Source organism: Lemur catta, chromosome 15 (assembly GCF_020740605.2).
Source record: "Lemur catta isolate mLemCat1 chromosome 15, mLemCat1.pri, whole genome shotgun sequence".
In the NCBI taxonomy this organism is placed as follows: domain Eukaryota; kingdom Metazoa; phylum Chordata; class Mammalia; order Primates; family Lemuridae; genus Lemur; species Lemur catta.
In genome coordinates, this window is record NC_059142.1 from 11854973 (window position 1) to 11876032 (window position 21060).

The 21060-nt window shown below is 40.0% G+C and overlaps 1 protein-coding gene across 2 annotated transcripts in view; it reads left to right on the plus strand.

The window, feature by feature from the left end:
* CFAP52 (cilia and flagella associated protein 52) overlaps positions 1 to 21060 on the plus strand; it is a 40351-nt gene that overhangs the window by 16375 nt on the left and 2916 nt on the right. For both annotated transcript variants that reach the window (XM_045569748.1, XM_045569749.1), the window contains exons 8-12: positions 2718 to 2888; positions 13361 to 13509; positions 15846 to 15991; positions 18719 to 18870; positions 20723 to 20825. In XM_045569748.1, coding sequence (XP_045425704.1) covers positions 2718 to 2888; positions 13361 to 13509; positions 15846 to 15991; positions 18719 to 18870; positions 20723 to 20825 — 721 coding nt within the window. The remainder of the gene's footprint in view (positions 1 to 2717; positions 2889 to 13360; positions 13510 to 15845; positions 15992 to 18718; positions 18871 to 20722; positions 20826 to 21060) is intronic.

The window sequence follows — 21060 nt, forward strand, 5'->3', positions numbered from 1 at the left end:
TATCTTGCTTTTAAAGTGAATGGTTGGAATCACAATAGACGGTGGTTTCTTTGCCAATGAGAAGACAAAGGCTTATGTTGAACCAAACCCAAGTAGTTCACTATTACCCAGGAGACACTGCCCATTTAATAAACACAGAAGTTTTTATTTAACTAACACATTGAGCCATGACAAAAGAAATATGATGTTATAAACTTATCTAACAAATAACCTCAAATTTTAAACATTAAAAATTGCTTTATTCAATGAAATTTATTATGCAATGAGTGCCTATTATGTGAGATGCACTGGGATAATAGTTAATATGTTCGAACACAAGTTTTAATACAAATATCCAACATTCACACATCATTTCTAGGTGCCAGATACTGTGTTGTATACCTTTCATGGCTCCTCTAATTAAAATAAAATTAAATAAAACCTTATACATTGCCATTGACAAGTACTTATTGTCCAATGTGCTAGATGCTATTGAAAAGTAAAGAAAAATAAAATACGGTTATTGTCCTACTGGAACTTACAGTCCGATTTGGGGATAAAGTAGATACACATGAAAAAAGTCATTACAAGACAAGATAGTATATAAGCACAAACTTCCTGGTCCGGATAAAGTAAAATATTATATGGCTGTTGTAGAGAAGGTCAGAGAAGGAAGTGATCTTTTTGGGATGGAGCCATCAGGGAAGACACTTCACAGAGGAGTGGAGGCCAAACTTGAACTTAGCTTCAACAGAAGCCGGACAGCCTAGATGTGCTCTGTATGGCCTCTGCTAGCTCCCAGCCAGGAGTAGTTATATATGCACTGCAGAAATGAGCATCAGTTGTCTTCGTTCAAGGAAATCTGTATTGAACACTCACTACGTACAAGGTGCTATTCTAGGTGCTTGAGATATCTCTCACCTTCTAGCAGGAGGGAAAAGACAATGAACAACAAACAAAATAATCAAGGAAAGTACATAGTATTAAAGGGTGATAAGTACAATAGAGAAATATGGAATAAGATATAGAGTAAGGGGAATTAGGGTTTGAAGAGGGGCAGGGGACAGGTTGCAATGTTAAATTCAGTGGTCAAGAGAGGTCTTATTGAGAATATTTTTGGACTAGTTTTGTGTTTGTATGAAAGGGAATAAGAGGAGGAGGTGACTTAAGAACAATGTTGGAAGTCTTTCAGGTTACTATTTTTTTTTCTTTTTAAATAGGATGTCGTTGTGGATTTTAATTTGCATTTTTTGGTTGATCATCTTTTCATATTGATTAGCCATTTGCTTTTCCTCATTGTAAAATGCCTATTTATGTTTTTACCTGTTTTTCTATTGGGCTGTCCTTTATCCTTTTTTTTGTTTTGTTTTGTTTTGAGACAGACTCTGTTGCCTGAGCTAAAGTGCAGTGGCATCATCATAGCTCACTGCAACCTCAAACTCCTGGGCTCAAGTGAATCTCCCGAGTAGCTGGGACTGCAGGTGCACACCACCACACCCAGCTAATTTTTAATTTTTTTGTAGAGATGGGGTCTCACTATGTTGCCCAGGCTGGCCACAAACTCTTGGCCTTGATTGCCCACTATGGGCTAGCATGCATTACTTCCATTATCTCTAATCTTCACCACAACCCTGTAAAGGAGGAATTATTCTGTGGTTGAATAAACTGAGGCCAAAACTTTCTGACAACTTGTCCAGAGTCACAGACCTCTAATTAGTACAGGAGCTGGGATGTGACTTGTGATCTTCTTTTTCTTTGCTAACTGTCCTGTGTTCCACCAACAAACAAATCTCTCTAAAACACTGTCTTTTCCATGTTGGCTGCTTGGACAAGAACCTCCGCTGAATTCTTATTGTCCAAACTAAATTAATTGCAGAGCAAGGTTGGGTTCCTCAGGCCTCATTCATTTATATACTCTTTTTAAAAAATAAAATAAAATTCATACTCATTGTAAGGGAGGAGGGAGAAATCTGAAATGTGGAAAAGGAGAAAACAACCCCTAAAGGTTCTGGCAAAGATAACCACTATTAACATTTTGTTATTCCTTCATATCTTTGGTATTCATACATAGTTTGAAATAATTGGACTTATTTTATACATAAAATTCCGTATTCTGATTTTTTACTTAGTGTAAGCATCATAAACATTTTTAATATCACTATATAATCATTTTATTATTATGGTAAAATATACCTATACTACATAATCTTTTAAACATTGTTTTACGGCTAGGCAAATATTCTATGACGTTGCTGTCCTGTAGAATATAGATCATTTCACAATTTCATTAGAATTGTATATTTAGGTTGTTTTCAACTTTTCACTCTTTTAAATAAGGTTATAATAGCATTCTTTGACATAAAGTGTTTTTCCCCCCGATTTCAGTGTTATTTTTTAGAAATGAAATTAATAAAGAGTTTAGTTGCCATGGTCATTTGTGCCCATATCCCTGTCTGCAATGTTCCCTCTAGCCACATCCTGCCTGTGTTGCACAACCCATTTCAGACTGTTATCTCCCTGATGAACCTTCCCTGATGCTTTAACCTATTCTGACCTCTCTCTTTGCCGACCAGGGGTACACAACCTTGGTGAGTAGCTCCTACCTTTCCAACTGTGTCACTTCTTTAAGGGCATGCTCCAAATCATACGCCTGATTTGTTTCCTCTGTAATCTTCAGATGGTTCATAAATACTTATTGGTTGAGTGAATTGACTTTACCTTTTTGCTGCTCCGTAAAGGAAACTTCAGTTACAAGGTGGCATCACGTCGATCACACTGCGAGGAGAAGGACACCAATTTTTTGTAGGAACAGAAGAATCGCACATTTATCGCATCAACTTCACAGATTTCAAAGAGACTCTGATTGCGACTTGTCACTTTGAAGCTGTCGAGGATATTGTCTTTCCATTGTAAGTAGAAGAGGAAAATAAGAATGTGGAAATTTGATGCAAAGGAATTTAATTTTATTAATTAAACATCTTTAATTAGTAATTAAACATTTTCAACATCTATGAATATAATTTTGACTTTTTTCTCCTTAAATTTTTCTAACATAATAAATTATTTTAATTGACTTCTTTTGCCTTCATCGTGCAGTTACATTAGTTTTCCCAATTCAAATTTGGATTTCTTTAGAATGCTGATTTTTCTAATAAACCCATCATGGAAAGGGTAAGTACCTGAAAGAACTTTTCTATGTTTTCCCAATGCCATCTTCAAAAGCTTTGTACAGCTGGTCCCTGACTTATTATAGTTCGATTTGCAATTTTTTGATTTTACAATGGTGCAAAAGTGATATTCATTCAATAGGAACTATACTTTGAGTACTCATACAACCATTCTGTTTTGCACTTTCAAAACAGTATTCAATAAATGACATGAGATATTCAACACTTTATTATAAAATGGGCTTTGTGTTAGATGATTTTGCACGACTGTAGGCTAATGTAAACGTTCTGAGCACATTTAAAGTAGGCTAAGCTAAGCTATAATGTTCCATAGGTTACGTGTATTAAATGTATTATTATTATTATTATTATTGGATACAGGATCTTGCTCTGTTGCCTAGGCTAGAGTGCAGTGGCATCATCATACCTTACTGCAACCTCAAACTCCTGGGCTCTAGCAATCCTCCTGCCTCAGCCTCCCAAGTAGCTAGGACTACAGGCAGATGCCACCATGCCCAGCCAATTTTTCTATTTTTTGTAGAGACTGGATCTCACTCTTGCTCAGGCTGGTCTCAAACTCCTGGCCTCAAGTGATCCTCCCTCCTTGGCCTCCCAGAATGCTAGGATTACAGGTGTGAGCCACCATGCCCGGGTTTTACATGCATTTTTGACTTACAATATTTTCAACTTATGATGGGTTTATCCAGGCATAACTCTACCCCAAGTCAAGAAGCATCTGTAATGCCTTTGTTCAGACTTTTTTCCAGTCATTTCTTTGTACCTCTTGGGATCTTCCAGATTTGGGAGACTTTATGGTGGTGGATATAAAAGGTCTTCTGGACCTAGTCGTTGTATTTCTTGGTAAATCCCACCCACAACAAGTAAAACAAATAACTATCAGAAGTTTGATATCAAAAGAGCTTCAGTCTTAGTAAGCCACCACTTAATTTTGAAGCACATTTGTCTTCAGGGAGATCCAATTCACAGAGTCAGTCAGTGTTTGCTCTGAACTGCTTCAGTATTTAGCTTGAATTTACAATATTCAAAATCATTGTTCTATAGATCAGCAAGACTTACTTTAAAAACTCAGTTCTTGAGATCATGAGCTGTGGTTTTCGTTCCCTGAGTCCTTGTGAGTAGGTTCTTCCAAATATTTCTCACAGTGAAAATGGCTGGTGCTTTCCCATTAGGTGAATCTTTATTTAAAAATTGATCGTTTACTTTCTGCCTTACTGTTTTTCTAAGGAGCTTGGTAGAATTAATCTGTAAAATTGTTTGGTCCTGGTGCTTTTCCAGGATTGATTTTTAACTATCTTTTCAATTTCTTACATGGTTATTGATCTATTTGGGTTTTGTACCCCTTATTTTTCTTTGTTTTAAAAAAACAGATTTATTAAAATATAATTTATGTACCATAAAGTTCACCCATTTAGAATGAACCATTGTCCAAGTTAATGGTTTTTAGCATATTTACAGAGTTGTGTAACTCTCACCATAATAAAACTTTAGAACATTTTATTATCCTAAAAGGAACCCTACTAGCAGTCACTTCTCATGACCCTTTGCTTCCCCTGCCTTGCCAGGCAAACACTAATCTATCTATGGACTTTTCCTCTTCTGGACATTTCTTATAAATGGGATCATAAAATATATGACCTTTTGTGACTGGCTTCTTTGGCTTAGCACAATGTTTCTGACATTACTGTAGCATGTATCAGTTCTTCATCCCTTTTTATTGCCAAATAAATTCCATTGTATGGACATACCTTATTTTGTTTATTCAGCAGTTGATGGATATTTGGGTTGTTTCCCACATTTTTGCCTATTATGAATAATTGTACCTCTTTTAGAGTCACTTCAAAAATGTATATTTTCTTAAGAATGCATCTATTTCATCTAGATTTGCCAATTTGTTGGCATAAATTTATATATAAGATTAACTCATAATTTCTGGCAGAAGTATAATAACAAAGATTTGTTAAATTCTTCTTGCATCTCTATCAGCCTTTCCCTTATTTCAAAGGGAAAGTATATAAAGGTTCAAAGTACATAAATATTCACAATCATTTTATCTTCCTTGTTTATTGTACATTTTCACAAAATATTCCTCTTGCCATTAGTTTTGCTTTGTCTAATGATAATATTACCACATCTTCATTTTTTTTAAATAGCACTTACATAATTAGGTATTTTTGCTATAATGTGATAAATGAATTCATTAGAATACCTAAAATTCTATAAACTCATGTACTAAAAAGAACAAGCCTTCTGGGAAAAATTCGGTTAGGCTAGGATTTCTCAACCTCGTATTATTGATATTTTGTGTCAGATAACTCTATACTGTAGGGGGCTGTCCTGTGCAGTACAGGATGGTTAGTTAGCAGCATCCCTTGTCCCTACCCACCAGATGCCACTAGCAGCCCCTCCCCCACTACTTGTGACAACCGAAAATGTTCCCAGACATTGTCAAACTTCCCCTGGTGGCAAAATTACCCCTAGTTGAGAATACTGGGTTAGGCCAGATCACTTAAAACCTATGCAACTCTGTAATCAGAGCACTAACAAAACCAATACCAATTTAAATAAAATATTAGCACAGTTAAAAAAGAGTTGTTAAATTTTTAATGAAAAAAGAAATGCCCCAGTAAATATGGGACTTCACCTTTTAAGAAGTGAGGGTAACTTTCTGAAAGGACATTTAAGAAGGCTTGAGGCTGCTGAGTGGTGGGGATGAACTGAGCTAAGAGGAAGAACGTAGAATAAGTGAGCATCGTGTATGGGACTGTGGTCTTCCTTCACTTGCTAATCTAGCTGCGTTAATGTTCTCTGTTTTGGCCTTCTTTTACTTCATATACCAAAGCATTATTATACTGAGAAAAAACATCATGTATAAACCAATGAAATTTCTGCAATATTCTGCTATTTTTTGCCTATTTACCAATTGCTTATGATCCAATATACATTACAGAAACGGGCATTCTCTCAAAAGAAATGATGTTTTGTTTTCAACCTATTAGTATTGTTTCGTTTTAAAGGCAAGTCTTAGTCTTTCAACAGAATTTAACTCATTGTTAGTTATTACTATCTGATAAGTTTATAGATATTTTCTATTTAACATGTGTCCTTTTTTCTTTTCTTGTCTTTTGCTGTAGTGATCATGTTTCCTTTGTTTCAGTCTTCTCCTCCCCCACTGCATATGACTTGGGAGCCACTCACTTTATTTTTATTCATTTCATTACCCTAGAATTTTTGATATACATATCTAAATATATTTTTCTGTCAAAGACCACAGTTAGCCAACATTTTATATTCTATCTGCCAGAAAGGCAAGAGTCTCAGCATATATTTATTTCCCTATTCATCTTTCCCCTACTGTGTCCCATGCTAAAATTATTTGGAATGGTAGATCCAGATTATATTAGTATTTTCTTTTTATAAGCAATTACTTAGATTTAACTATAAATTTTGTTCTTTGCTTTTATCATTCTCTTTTTTTCATGCATTGATTCTCTTGGTTTTTTTTTTAATTCTTTCAGAGACAGTCTGTGTATACAAAATTTTGTTCTTATCTGAAAATACCTTTTTTTACCCTCAGACTTGAATAATAGTTTGGCAACGCATAAAAAGAATTTTAATGAAGTTTGTTTTTGAAGTATAACATATATACAGAAACTACATAAATCATAAGTAAGCAACTCAATGAATTACCATACCTGTATGACTGCACCCTGGTCAAGGAATAGAACATTTTTATCATCCCCAAATACCCCTTCTAATCACTACCCTCACCTTCCTACTTAAAGATAATCACTACCTAGACTTTTAGCCCCATATATTAGTTTAATTGAATATGTACTTTGGAAATCATTTTCCTTTCTCTATGGAAGCTTTTAATGTGGCTAGTGTCATTTTTGTCTTCTTACTCTTACTGACTTTTCTTTTGCTTACTGATTTTTAGTCTACTTGTTTTATCAGTTACTGAGAGAAGTGTTAACATCTCAAGCAATGACTATAGATTTCTGTCTTTATTTCAGTCAGTTTTTGCTTCATGTAATTTGTAGCTCTATTATTAAGTATAATTGTTATATCTTCCTGCTGTATTGACATTTTTATCATTATTAAGTGTTCCTCTATCTCTAGTAATGCTCTTTGATTTGAAATATCTTTTGTATAATTTTTTTTTTCTGGGGACAGAGGCTTGCCCTGTTGCCCAGGCTGAAGTGCAGTGGCACAGTCATAGCTCATTGTGATCCTGGGTTCAACTGATTCTCCTGCCTCACCTTCCCACGTAGCTGGGACTACAGCCTTGTACCATTACACCTAGCTAATTTAAAAAAATTTTTTGCAGAGACAGGGTCTTGCTATGTTGCCTGGGCTGGGAGCTCCTGGCCTCAAGCGATCCTCTCACTTCAGCCTCCCAATGCACTGGGATTATAAGTGTGATCATGACACTTGGCCCTTTTGTATAACATTAATGGACTCATTCCATCTTTCTTACGCTTACTCTTTACATGATATGTCTCTTTTCAGCCTCTTACTTTCCAATATCTTTATTTTTAAAGTCCATCTCTTGAAACCTCATATAATTGGTTCTTGCTTTTCTACCCAGTCTGATAATCTCTGCTTTTTATTTGGAATGTTCAGTTCATTCACATTTAATGGAATTTTTCATACGTTTGTTTGTATTAAATCTTCCATTTTGCTATATGCTTTTTGTTTTTTGGTCTCATCTGTTCTTTGCTCTTCTATTACTTTTTTCCTGCCACCTTTTGTGTTAATCAAATATTTTGAGCATTCCATTTAATAGCTCTATTAGCTTTCTGGCCATACATATGTGTGTATATGTATACATATATATGTGTATATATATATATATATATATTTTTTTTTTTTTTTGAGACAGTCTCACTCTGTTGCCTGGGCTAGAGTGCCATGGCATCAGCCTAGCTCACAGCAACCTCAAACTCCTAAGCTCAAGCAATCCTCCTGCCTCAGCCTCCCGAGTAGCTGGGACTACAGGCATGCGCCACTGTGCCCAGCTAATTTTTTTGCTGTATATTTGTAGTTGTCCAGCTAATTTCTTTCTATTTTTTTAGTAGAGGCAGGGTCTCGCTCTCTCTCAGGCTGGTCTTGAACTCCTGACCTCGAGCGATCCTCCCGCCTCGGCCTCCCAGAGTGCTAGGATTACAGGCGTGAGCCACCACACCCAGCCTGGCTATATATTTTTGTGTTAATTTTTTAGTCATTTCTCTAAGGATGAAAATATGCATCTTTAGCATATCACAGTCTATTTAGAGTTAATACTGAATTACTTCAAGTAAAATACGGTGTGGAACTTTGCAGCAGTATATTTCCCTTAAACTCCATCCTCATCCTTGCTGCTGTTGTTCTCATGCATACCTATCAATATTATAAGGACATCAATACAATTTTATAATTTTTGCTTTAAATAATCACAAATCTTTTCAAGAAATTAAGAGAGGAAAATAAAAATTTAAAAATGTTTTCTGTGCTTACCCACATATTTGAGCATTTTTGATGCTCTTCATTCTTTATTTATATCTAAGTTGCCATCTGGTATCTTTTCCCTTCAGCCTAAAGAACTTTGTTTAGCATTTTTTTGTAAGCATAAGTCTCTGGTGAAGAATTCTCTGTTTTGATTATCTGAAAACATCTTTTTCTAGGCTTCATTTTTGAAGAATAATTTCACTGGTTATAGAATTCTTGCCTGGTTGTTTTCCATTTATTCATTAGGTTGGATCCATCATTCCAATGCCTTCTGGCTTCCATAATTCCTAATGAGAAGTCATTATACATTCTTATTATTGTTTCCCCCTTTGTAATGTATTAATATCATTTTTTTTCTATTTTCAAGATTTTCTCTTTGCTTTTGTCTCTCATTACTTTAACTATGACGTATCTTTCTTCTTGCAGTTATCCTGCTTAGGGTTTATTAAGCTTTTTGGATCTGTAGCTGATGTTGTCCACCAAGTTGGGAAGTTTTCAGCTGTTATTTCTTCAAGAATCTTCATCTTGGCCGGGCGAGGTGGCTCATGCCTATAATCCTAGCACTGTGGGAGGCCAAGGCGGGTGGACTGTTTGAGCTCAGGAGTTCAAGACCACCCTGAGCAAGAGTGAGAACCCATCTCTACTAAAAATAGAAAGAAACTAGCCAGGCAACTAAAAATATATATAGAAAAAATTAGCCGGGCATTGTGGTGCATGCCTGTAGTCCCAGCTACTCGGGAGACTGAGGCAGAAGGATTGCTTAAGCCCAGGAGTTTGAGGTTGCTGTGAGCTAGGCTGACACCACGGCACTCTGGCTTGGGCAACAGAGTAGTGAGACTCTGTCTTAAAAAAAAAAAAAAAAGAATCTTCATCTTTTCTCACTTCTATTCTCCTGAGATTCAAATTACACACATGTTGGATAATTTAATTTTTTTCTCACAGCTCTCTAGGCTGTTCACTGTTCTTTAATCTTTTGCTCTGTTTTTTTTTAAGTCATGTAATCTCTACTAAATCTACCTTCAAGCTCGTAGATTCTTTTGCCATACCTAATCTCTTGTTGAGCCCATCTAGTAAATCTATTTCAGTTATTATACTTTTTACCTACAGAAAAAATACATAACTGTTATAAAATTTATATTTATAATATCATACAGTTTCTAGTTCTCTATTGAGATTACCTACCTGTTCATCTATTGATATCATAGTTTCCTTTAATATTTAGAATGTATTTTAAATAGCTGTTTTGAAGTCTTTGCTAATCTAAAACCTAGGTCTACTTGGAGTCAGTTTCTTTTGAGTGCCTTTTGTTTTTGAGACAGAGTCTCACTCTCTTGCCTGGGCTACAGTGCCGTGGCATCAGCCTAGCTCACAGCAACTTCAGACTCCTGGGCTCAAGCGATCCTCCTGCCTCAGCCTCTCCCGGGTAGCTGAGACTACAGGCATGTGCCACCATGCCCAGCTAATTTTTTCTATTTTTAGTTGTTTGGCTAATTTCTTTCTATTTTTAGTGGAGACGGGATCTTGCTCTTGCTTAGGCTGGTCTCGAACTCCTGAGCTCAAGCGATTCTCCCGCCTCGGCTTTCCAGAGTGCTAGGATTACAGGCGTGAGCCACTGCGCCTGGCCTTGACTGCCTTTTTCCTGAGTCACGTTTTCCTATCTCTTTGCACGTTTGGTAATTTCTTGTTGAAAACTCAGTATCCTATAGAATACACTGTAGCAACTCTGTTCTCTGAGGCTTACTGGCATGGACTCAAACTGCGAGTTTTGCCTCCCCATAGTATGAATCAGCTGATATTCTCATGACTTCCCACTGCTGTTTTTTTAGCTTAGCCCTGGGTTCTCTTGAGGGCTTACATTATTTGGCAGTCACCCAAAGGTTTGTGCAGAAATGAGGCTTATCCTTTCCATGACTTCTTGCTTCTAGTGATTTCTCCCTAATTTCCAAGTAGGCTGCTGACCTCAAGCTCTGACACTTCAAGCCTGTGAGTTTCAACTTTCTCCCATCTGAGCTGAGCTCAGTTGGAGAACATACTCAGTTAAAAAGGCAAAAGCTCTCAGGTTGACCCCATGTAGCTGTCTTCAAAAGTAGAAACACTTTAAAAAATCAATTAAAAAAGAGAATAGTAGAATCCTCTCATCTCGCCTGCTTTTTCTTCCTCTTGGGGTTCCCCCCAAACATGTGTAATTCAGCTGCCAGCCAGGAATTTGGGCAGTGCTTGTAATCAGAATGTATGTCTGTCTTCTGTGGTTCTCTTGCTGCCAAGATTTCCTTCCGCAGCTGATTTTCTAGCTCTTGACTCTGCTCTCTAGCACCTTTAGCTGGTAAGGCTGTGGGTTTTCTGCCACCTTTTTCTACAGCCACCATAGCTGTGGGAGTCAGGGAGCACCTCATGAGAGAAAGCCACACACTAACAACCCTTAACCCTTTCCAATTGCACTTTTACAAGAGCAAATGCTTCTTGATTCCTATCTACTTTTAGAGGTTTTCAGTGTCTTTAGGATATTTGGTTATTATTGTTAATTTTATCCCATTTCTTTCATCTGTTATTTTTTGTTTTTGTTTTTTAAGAGATAGGGTTTCTCACTCTGTTGCCCAGGTGGGAGCACAGTGGCATGATCATAGCTCACTGTAACCTTGAACTCCTGTGCTTGGCTCAAGTGATCCTACCACCTGAGCCTCCTGAGTAGCTGGAATTGCAGGTGTTTGCCATCGTGCCTGACTAATTTTTTTTTATGTTTTATGTTTTTGGAGCCCAGGTCTCACTGTGCTGTCTAGGCCGGTCTCAAACTTCTGGCCTTAAGTGATCCTCCTACCTCAGCCTCCCCCATCACTGGGATTACAGGTGTGAGCCACCACACCCAGCTATCCAGTTTGTATCTGTGAGGTTTTTGTAAGCAGTTCAACTGCTCCAACATTACGAGATGTACTCTCTGCTTGTGCTTTTGAGCTGAGTTTTTCTCCAGTTTGTTTGGAGGTTTTATCTGGCTGATTTCTGTTTATCCTCAATGTTTCTGGCCTATTTGATAATACTCTTTTCTGCTTTCTTGTGTTGCTAAGGGAAAAAATGTATATCTGTATATCTACATCTCTGTATATCTTTATCTCATGGCATTTTAGAAGGAAAGGAAGGGAGCACATGGGCCTAGTGCATCATCGTGATCCAATCATTTAGGTTCTTGTAGGAACTTAACCTCTCAGACCCTAAACTAAGGGCAGTCTAATACTTGAATGGATCAGTTTTGAACTAGGCTTGACTGCTGAAGAAGTGGATTGCCTATGAACAGTAGAGAGCTTGGAAAGTTCTCTAGGGACATTCATTTTATGATATTTGATTTTCATGAGCAGTCTGTACATAATATTAACACATCTTTAAAAGCTCACTTTCCTCAGAAGAAGAGCTTGTTCACCGAAGGCAGTAGCTGATATAAAACATCTCTTCTTTTAAATAAATATTGATGTTGGCTTGATTCGATCTGTTAATCAGGACTGTGTGGCAAGGAGCTGTGCTGTGTCTGCTGTCTTGTTCTAGCTCTTTCTCCTTCTAGTCTAGCCTCGGAACCTTAGCTCTGGGCCACAAAGTGAAATGTTTGGAAGGGATCCACTTACCTTTTTCTATTAGTTTCAAAGTGATTAGATCTTAAAATAAGAGAAAGACTCTCTTTTTCTGGTAATGTGTTTATGATAAAATACCAAAATTGCTTGAGACATACTTAAATCTAAAGGTTAGCTTCAGTCTCCACAGACACTAGCTAAAAATTTGAATTTATAAATAAGATGGTCTTTATTGTACCCTGGTATTACTCCTTTTTCTTATCCAAGTGGGAATAATCTGTAATCTTTTGACATATTGGTAAATTACATCCTATTTACAAATTGCCTTTTTTTTCTTTTTTTGAGCCTGACAGACCAATTACTCTGGGATTCTCTTTCTTGTCCATTGTCTCATCTTTTCTCACTACTAAGCCAAGAAGGGTTTTGGTTTATGTGCAAACATGAATTCTAGCACCGTTGTCATTTTCTTCTTTGAAATTTTATAAGATTTTCTACTTTATAGGAAAGTGTTCGTTTATCCTCTTTTAATATGAATATTCCATGGATGTATTTGTCTCAAGAAATGTTACCTACTGGGTGTATACTTATCTCCAAACTCATCAAGTTATATATATTGAATATGGGTGGCTTTAGCTGGGTATGGCGGCTCACAGCTGAATTTGGCTGCCCAGGAGGCTGAGGCGGAAGGATTTCTTGAGGCCAGGGGTTCGAGGCTGCAGTGAGCTATGATTGCACCACTACACTCCAGCCTGGGTGACAGACTGAGACCCCATGATATGTACAGCTTTTAACGTGTCCATCACACCTCAATAAAGTGTTTTAAAAAATAAGAGAGAGAAATGTAACTTAGTATCCTCCAGTCTACTAAGACTTTGAGAGACTTTTAAATTGACTTTTTCTTTTTGAGCAACTTTGTCCCAACCCTTCCTAAAGGGAAAGCATGACAAAAGATTGTCCACAGGTGGTTTGAGGACATGAAATGCCATTTTACGCAAGAAATCTGTAAGATCAAACTTTCAGATAATTGGTATCGAAAAAGCATCCTTCCCTACATCTGTGGGAATCACATTTTGGCATCAAGTGTGCATGCGAGGGAAGTGCTGTGTGTCTCTTAAGGCTGCATCTCTTATTCTCCTGATGGCTTCTTTGCAGTGGCACTGCTGAGCTTTTTGCCACCTGTGCCAAGAAGGACATCAGGGTGTGGCACACGTCATCCAACAGGGAGCTGCTGCGGATCACTGTGCCCAACATGACCTGCCACGGCATCGACTTCATGAGGGACGGCAGGAGCATCATTTCAGGTAACGTCTGCATAGCCAGATCTGGCTGTGGGCTGCGGCTCTGCTGCTCCCCATTCCTATTCTACACAGCCTCCCACTGCCCACCCCCTCCCTGCTTCTAATCTAGCCTCCCTTTGGAGTTTCCTTCCAGCTGGGAGACTTTCTGAGCTAGGAAGAACCAGATAGCAATTTCTCTTCTCCCAAATTGCTGCATAGAGCATGTATCTTTCTCTCTAGTAGGAGAATTTAGTAATTCAATTTTGAAATGGCTTTGAGGCCTTAGCAAGTACAGGGTACTCATGTGAGAACCCTTTTTGTTGTGTAAGAGATAAAAACCTGACTCCAACCAAGTTATGCCTCAAATGGAATTATTTATTTTTAACTCAATTTATTATTTTATGCCAAAGCATTTTAGCATACATTATAGACAGAGATATTATATTCCACTCTAAATACTTCAGTGTGCATCTCTAAAAATATTTTCCTTTAAAACAGTAATTTTTAAATATCGTCTTGTGTCTTATCTATATGAAGAGCTCCCCAGGGGTCAAAAAGCACATTTACTGGTTCACATCCATGAAAAGTCAAGGGCGTCTTTAGGTGCAGCTATTAGAATGGTGACATCAGGAACCCATCTCATCCCCTCTTTTCTTGGCTCTGTTTCCCCCTTGTTGGCACCTCCCACCCCCACCCCCACCCCCGCACGTCTTCTCTGCATAATGCCACCAGGAGCTCTTGGCTCACACGACACTTAGAGCTACCACACCTCAGGTCAGAAATCTTGGAGTCATCACTGCCTCCCTTTTTTCTCTTGTGCCCACATCCATATGCCCCGATGGCTCTCCTTTCAGAGTCTGTCCGAGGCCCGTCACTTCTCACCCTCTCCACCCTCGTCGTCACCACCATCCTCTCTCCCCCAGACTGCCCCGGTGGCTTCCCGCCCAGCCTCCCTGCTTCTACTTTTGCCCGTCATCCTTCTCCCCCAGTCTGCTCTCAGCACAGAAGGCAGAAATCTGCTTGAAAATGTAAGTCAGATCATGCCATTTCTAGGGCTCAAGTCTTTTACCGTCTAAGAGTAAAAGACAAACTTCTTGTAATTGTGTGCAAGGTTCTACATGACTTTCTCTCCTCCCTCACCTCCCTACTACTCACGTCTTCCAGCCGTGCTTTCTTCTTTGCTCTTCCTAAAACAAAGGGCATTGGGCCTTTGCTCTAGCTGTTTTGTCTGCCTGGAATGTTCTTCCTGTAGATTCACTCATGGCTCACTCCCTCATACCCTCATTTCCTCAAGTCTTTGATGAAATGGGATCTACCTTGAGCATCCTATTTAAAGTTGCTAAGGTCAAGAGGTGGCACTAAAGCTGACGAGAAGGTGACAGCCACGTGAACACCAAGGGGAAAAGCATTCCGGGCAGAGGGAACAGCAAGTGCAAAGGCTGTGGGAAAATCATGTGGTATGTTTGAAGAATAGCAAGAGGGCCAATGTACCTGGAGCTTAGTGGGCACAGTTGGGGTGGGGCTTCAGGGAGAGGGCTAGTAGAGGAGGTTGAAGAGGTAGGTAGGGGGCAGATCCCAGTTACCGGGGAGGATAAAGGAGTCTGGATTTTAATTCCATGTGCAGTGGGAAAAGCTTTTGGAAGTTCTTGATCAGGAAAGTGACATGGTTTAAAAAAGTTTCCCCTGACCCACGTATCGACAACTGGTTGTAAGTAAGAGAGAACGGCCAAGGTGAAAGCTGTTATAATGATCCAGGAGACAGATGATGGTGGCTTGGATGATGGTGGTGCCAGTGGGGGTGTTGAGAGATGGTCAGATTCTGGATGTTTTTTAACAGTAGAGTGGATGAGACTTGCTGATGGGTTGGATGTTGCATTGGGCTCGATGGTTAGAATATGGAGGAATCAAGGATGACTCTGAGGTTCTTGGCTTAGGCCACTGGATGGATGGTGGCAACTTTCATTGAGATGGGAAAGATGGTGGGAGTAGGGGCAGGAGCACCAGGTTGGAGGGTGAGGGTGGGTGGGAAGACAACAATTATCTGGGAATGTTAAATTATATATCTAGTTGGGTGTACAAGTCTTGCAGTTCATGGAGAGGTGGGAGCTGGTCTCCCTCCTTCTGTCCATCCCCTATCCTCCTGCACCTGGTCTGGGGTGCACCTGGGGGCAGGCTCAGTCAAGACAAACTGCTCCTTTCCTTTGGCCGGGTATGAACAGTTTGGGGAATCAGGAAAAAGGGGCCTGTGATGATTGGAGATCAGTGGGGCTGGCCTCTTCCCTCCACCACCAGTGCCACTCCCCGGTCTTGGAGGGTGGCTGCACTGCTCCTCACTGCATTTTGTTTCCCTTTCATGCCAGCGTGGGACGACGGCAAAATCCGAGCCTTCGCCCCGGAGACAGGCCGATTGATGTACGTCATAAACAGCGCTCACAGGATCGGGGTCACCGCCATCGCCACCACCAGTGACTGTAAAAGGGTCATCAGTGGTGGTGGGGAAGGGGAGGTATTGTTCTTGAAAGCAGAATTTTATTTTTTTTAAATCCTTGATTTAGAGCTGCTGCCCTATAGGAGGCTGTCTATTTGATTCTTTAAATACGTACCTGTGCTAGGATTCAGGTAGGACCAAATGAAGATTTTGATGAAACCCTAAAATGTCATATATCAAAGTTCTGTAATAATATAAATATACACATTTGTGCATAGAAAGGACATTTACCACACAGACATGAAAGTGTTCTAGGGACTAGAGGTATGAATCCAAGTTGGTGTCTTGCCAGAGTTTGGCACTTTTGTTCTTGTCCTCTAAGGACCAAAGTTGCATACGTTGTCTTTATCTTATCTTTTAAAGCAGATGATGTTTTTATAAGCAATTCTTTAATCCATCCAGACGTTTTGACCATTATTTTAAAATTATCACACCACCGTTTCCTTCTGTGATTTCGAGGAGCCTAAAGCGCCTTTCGCTGGCACATGTATCCCTGGGTCTCTCCCTCACTACGCTCCAGACTTTTTCCCAAAGCCTTCCTTTTCCCACATAGGACACTTTCTTCTCTTTCTTTTCTCACCTGTCATGGGAAGAACTTATGAGGGAGAAGGAAAATACAACATCTTGATGTAGCCTTTGGAACCTGCAGCCTTGGGGCCACACGTGGCCTTCTGGATCCTTGACTGTGGCCTTTTGACTAAATCCAAATTTTACAGAACGAATCCTTTTATCAAGAAGGGCAGGCCACATGTGGCCTTGAGTTGGCAAGTTCCCCACCCCTAGGCAATGCAGATGAATGCCTGGGCTCAACTTTCTCTTCTACCACTTTTGTAGCTATGTGACCTGGGCCATGTTCTTTAACCTCTTTGTGCTTCTGTTTCCTCTGTAAAGTGAAGATAACAATACTCCTATCAATGAGACATTTGATATTCTTTATTTTGTACTAAGTCTTCAAAATCTGGTGTGTGGATTTCATATTCAGGGCACATCTCCACCTGGACCAGCCACATTTCAGGCGCTCTATAGACACACCTCTAGCCCTGGGCCATCCCCACTGCTCTCTGCCCACCACCACCTCCTGGCTTTACTCCCTTCCCTTGTCACTTCAGCCACAGTCCTGTGACACCCTAAGCACTCTTGCTTGCTCTTTCAGCCTTTTGGGGCATGTGTCTTTCTGCATTCTTGCTGCATTCTCCATTCCAGGTGCCTGAGCCCAAGCTCCACGAGAGCTTTGGAGGAAACCACACGGTACAAATTTGCTTTTGGTCCTGCTCAGCAATCTTTTCACAGTCCTGTGTCAGCTCCTCCTCCTCTTTCTTGCCCATGCAGCTGTCCTTACAGGCCTTTCCTTCTTAAAGGCATAGTCTTCACAGTCTTTGTAAGAACTAGAGACCAGGGCTTCTGGTCAGCAGGTATACACTGATGTGGATGCAATAGTTGTTAAAATACTCAAGTAATTCCATTTTCAATGGTAAATGGCCATTGCCTGAGCACCCCACCTGCAAAGAAGATCGTAGCCCCAACACCCCATCTTCTGCCCCCAAGTGTACTCCCAACTCCCTACACTCCCTCAACTAAAGAGTTAATGCCTGGTCGATCCAAAGTCTTCCAAAACCCTGGTTCCATTCCTAGGGCTGTTTGGCTGGACCTACACCATACTAATTAGATGTTTTGAATATCGCCCCTGCTAAAGACTGAATTATGCTTCTACCTCTAGTGGGATTTCAAGATAGGAGATTTGTTTTCTTTGACAATGGCATCAATCCACCCTGTGTCATAACAGGGAATTATTTGGACACCATAGAAATGAACATAGTCCAGCTCATTTGAGATAACCTCGAGCTTCCTCATTTTCTTTACTTTGACATTTTAGAAAGTGTCTTACAGAATGTTTTCCTCACTTCAAGATTATTCTCCTTTTATTGGGTACAAGTAAGCCAGGTCTGTTATTACTTATCTCAACACTAGTTGTTAATCTAGACTTCTGTGCTTTCATTGCCCTGTACACCTTATACGGAATAGTTTCTGTTCTTATTTTTCATAAATTCAACATATTTATTATAAGAAGGTATAAGCATCTGACTACATTGCCATATTTTCTGGTGTAATTGTAACAGATCTTTATCCATTAAAAGAATATTATAACAACTAAGTAACTTTCCTTTATTATAGTTAGGGCATCATATTGACTGCTTTCAAATTTTGTGTGTAGATAGTTATATTACCCATTAATTTAATTTAGGATAATAAACAGGCTTTAGAAAATATTTGTGATATCAAATAGGTATGAGATTTGGTAGGGTTGAGAAGCATTGGTTTTAAATGATTAAAATTGAACAGCTGATGTGAAAGTTTAAATATGGCTCTGGGTACCCAAGAAATTTCCTGATGGTACCATCAGAAATTTGAGAGCAGTGCTGAGCAGAAGTGAGTAGACACATTGTTTCACATGGTTTAGCATCAGCCCTTGCATTATTGATTTTTGTAGTGGTGTCTGATACATTTCTCAGCCTGAAAGTAGAAGCAGGTACAGGATCACTGGAGGCATTTTCCAAGCTCAATGGCAGATGATTAGCTCTTCCCTCCCTTCAGCTTAGCATTCCCACACCACCCAACTGAGACGAGGACAGGGAATTTGAAAAAAACAAGTCAAGCAAAGCAGAGGTGAAAAAGCTCTTGGAATCTTTTCTGTTTTTTTCAGAAGTCCCAAGTTTGCACTGAGATCATGAACTTTGTGGCTTTCAGGTGAGGGTGTGGCAGATAGGCTGCCAGACCCAGAAGCTGGAGGAGGCCCTGAAAGAGCACAAGTCCTCCGTGTCCTGCATTAGGGTGAAGAAGAACAATGAGGAGTGTGTCACTGCTAGCACTGATGGCACTTGCATCATTTGGGACCTTGTGTAGGTACCTGTGATGGGAAGGATGAACACTTGCAAAACCCAACCAAGCCAGCATTACACTGAGCGTGAGAGAAGATTCAAATGGAGGGTAAAAATCTCACCTAAGACAACAGTAAGGGGATGTTCCTCAGAAACCATTCATCTCCAGGACTGTCCAGGGTTTACAGACGCTGGTGGGAAGGGTGTAGTTTCCAGGAAGAACGGAATGTTACAAGTTTCTGGGTAGATAGAGAGATAGCTTTCTGGATCTACACAGTGAAGCATGATTTAACTTGCACTAACTCAACTCTACGTGTTCCAAATAAAAGGGAGCAAGAGAAATAAGGAAGGCAGGCAGTTCCTCTTATCGCTCCACACAGCCAGGGGAAGCCCAGAATGAGCTTGCCGTTGGGACGAGGGACATGAATGTGCCCTTCCCGTCACCTGGCCACATTCCCAGGCCTCTTACACTGCGAGCACATCACAGCCCCATAGAATGCCTAACTCCGTACTAACTAGACCCAAGCACGTGAACTTTATTGTAGGGGTAACTCAAAGGATTTTCCAAGGTGATTTTTTGAATTTTTGTCTATAAGCATTTTTGCTGTGTGTTTTCATTTTAGAATCAGACCCTATTCCCCCAACTCCTCTTTCCACCCACCCACCATCCCTCTACCATTCCTAAGCCATGTTGTCTTTGTATAACTGCATAGGAAAGACCAGAATCAGAATCGTGGGAGAAAGGAGATGTGTATGGCAAAAGAATATGAAATGTTCTCGATGGGAATGAAAACTCAAGGCAAAGACAGAGCTCTTTTTATTTATTTAATACATTAAAAAACCAAAGCAAGCCTCTGTCTTCTAGCCCTGTGTGTCTCCTGGGGATCTTTTTAAAAAGTAGATTTTGATTCAATAGATTTAGAATGGCACCTGAGATTCTGCATTGCTAGCAAGCTCTCAAGTGGCAGTTGCTGGTCCAAAGACCACACTTGGAGAAGGTGCCAACCTACACCTGACCTTCCCATTGGGAAAATTTAAAACTAGAAGGGCATGTCTAACCTTATTTCCATGGCTGGTTTGTGACTGCCTCAAATCCTTAAAGCCTTTCTGTTGTGTAGCAGGAATATTTGTGCCAAAATCTTTAAAAATGCTCAGCTCAGATACCATGTTTGAAAACTTCCATAATGAGAAGAAACTGTGCAGAAGGTACATTTTTTAGCCAGGAAAACCTGGCTTGGGAGATGGCCACTCAGCACATTGTCTATGGAAGGAGAAGCGATATTTACATAATTTTTGTATAGTATCTAAGGCAGACGTTGTCAAACTAGTGTGCACATAAGAATCAACCGGGATGTTGGTTTAAAATGCAGATCTGTGAGCCTCATCTCAACCTACTGAATCCAAATCCCTGGAGGTGTGGGCCCAATATTATCCTTTTTTAAAAAACCCTTCCCCACAGTCTGCCACTCGGATTGTAGGGAGCTTCACTTCCAAACGGTGGCCTCAAGAACTGAGAACATTGTATGGGAGGCGGCAGGTTGGCTCTAAGTTCAGCCTCTTCTGCTTGCCTCTCGCTGGAACTTAAGGTCTCTCATTGAGCTCTGTGCTCTGTCTTTGGAAAAGGGCCCTTCCCGCTATCTTCTGACAGCCGCTGATAGGTGCAATGGGAGCACACAGAAGTAGAGAGGGCAGGGGAACTAGAAGTCTATTTTGAAGAAATCCAAGTGCCACCGTGCTGAGCAGTATGAGATGTTGGGAGAGAGAGATAAACCAACCCAAATCCCCGAGCTTGTACCAAGTCCAGTTGGAACAGTAAATCAATTTTCTAGGGAAGAGAAAGTCAAGTCTCACAGCTTTTGAATCTGCTTTTCAGTCGTCTTAGGAGGAATCAGATGATCCTGGCCAACACCTTATTCCAGTGTGTGTGTTATCACCCCGAGGAGTTCCAGATCATCACCAGTGGAACAGACAGAAAGGTAAGTACTCCCAGCGAGAGCTTTCTCAAGACCTTTCTGGTACACGAGAAAAGCAGCAAGGCGTTGTGACTGAGGGTGCAGGCTCCAAGTCAACCACCCTGGTCCAAATGATGCTTCTGTTGCTGATCAGTCTTGTCACTTTGAAAATGCCACACAGCCTCTGTGCCTTCCCTTTCTCGTCTGTGAAGAGGAAATGATACCACAAACCTCAAGGTAGCCATGAGGATTAGAGTCA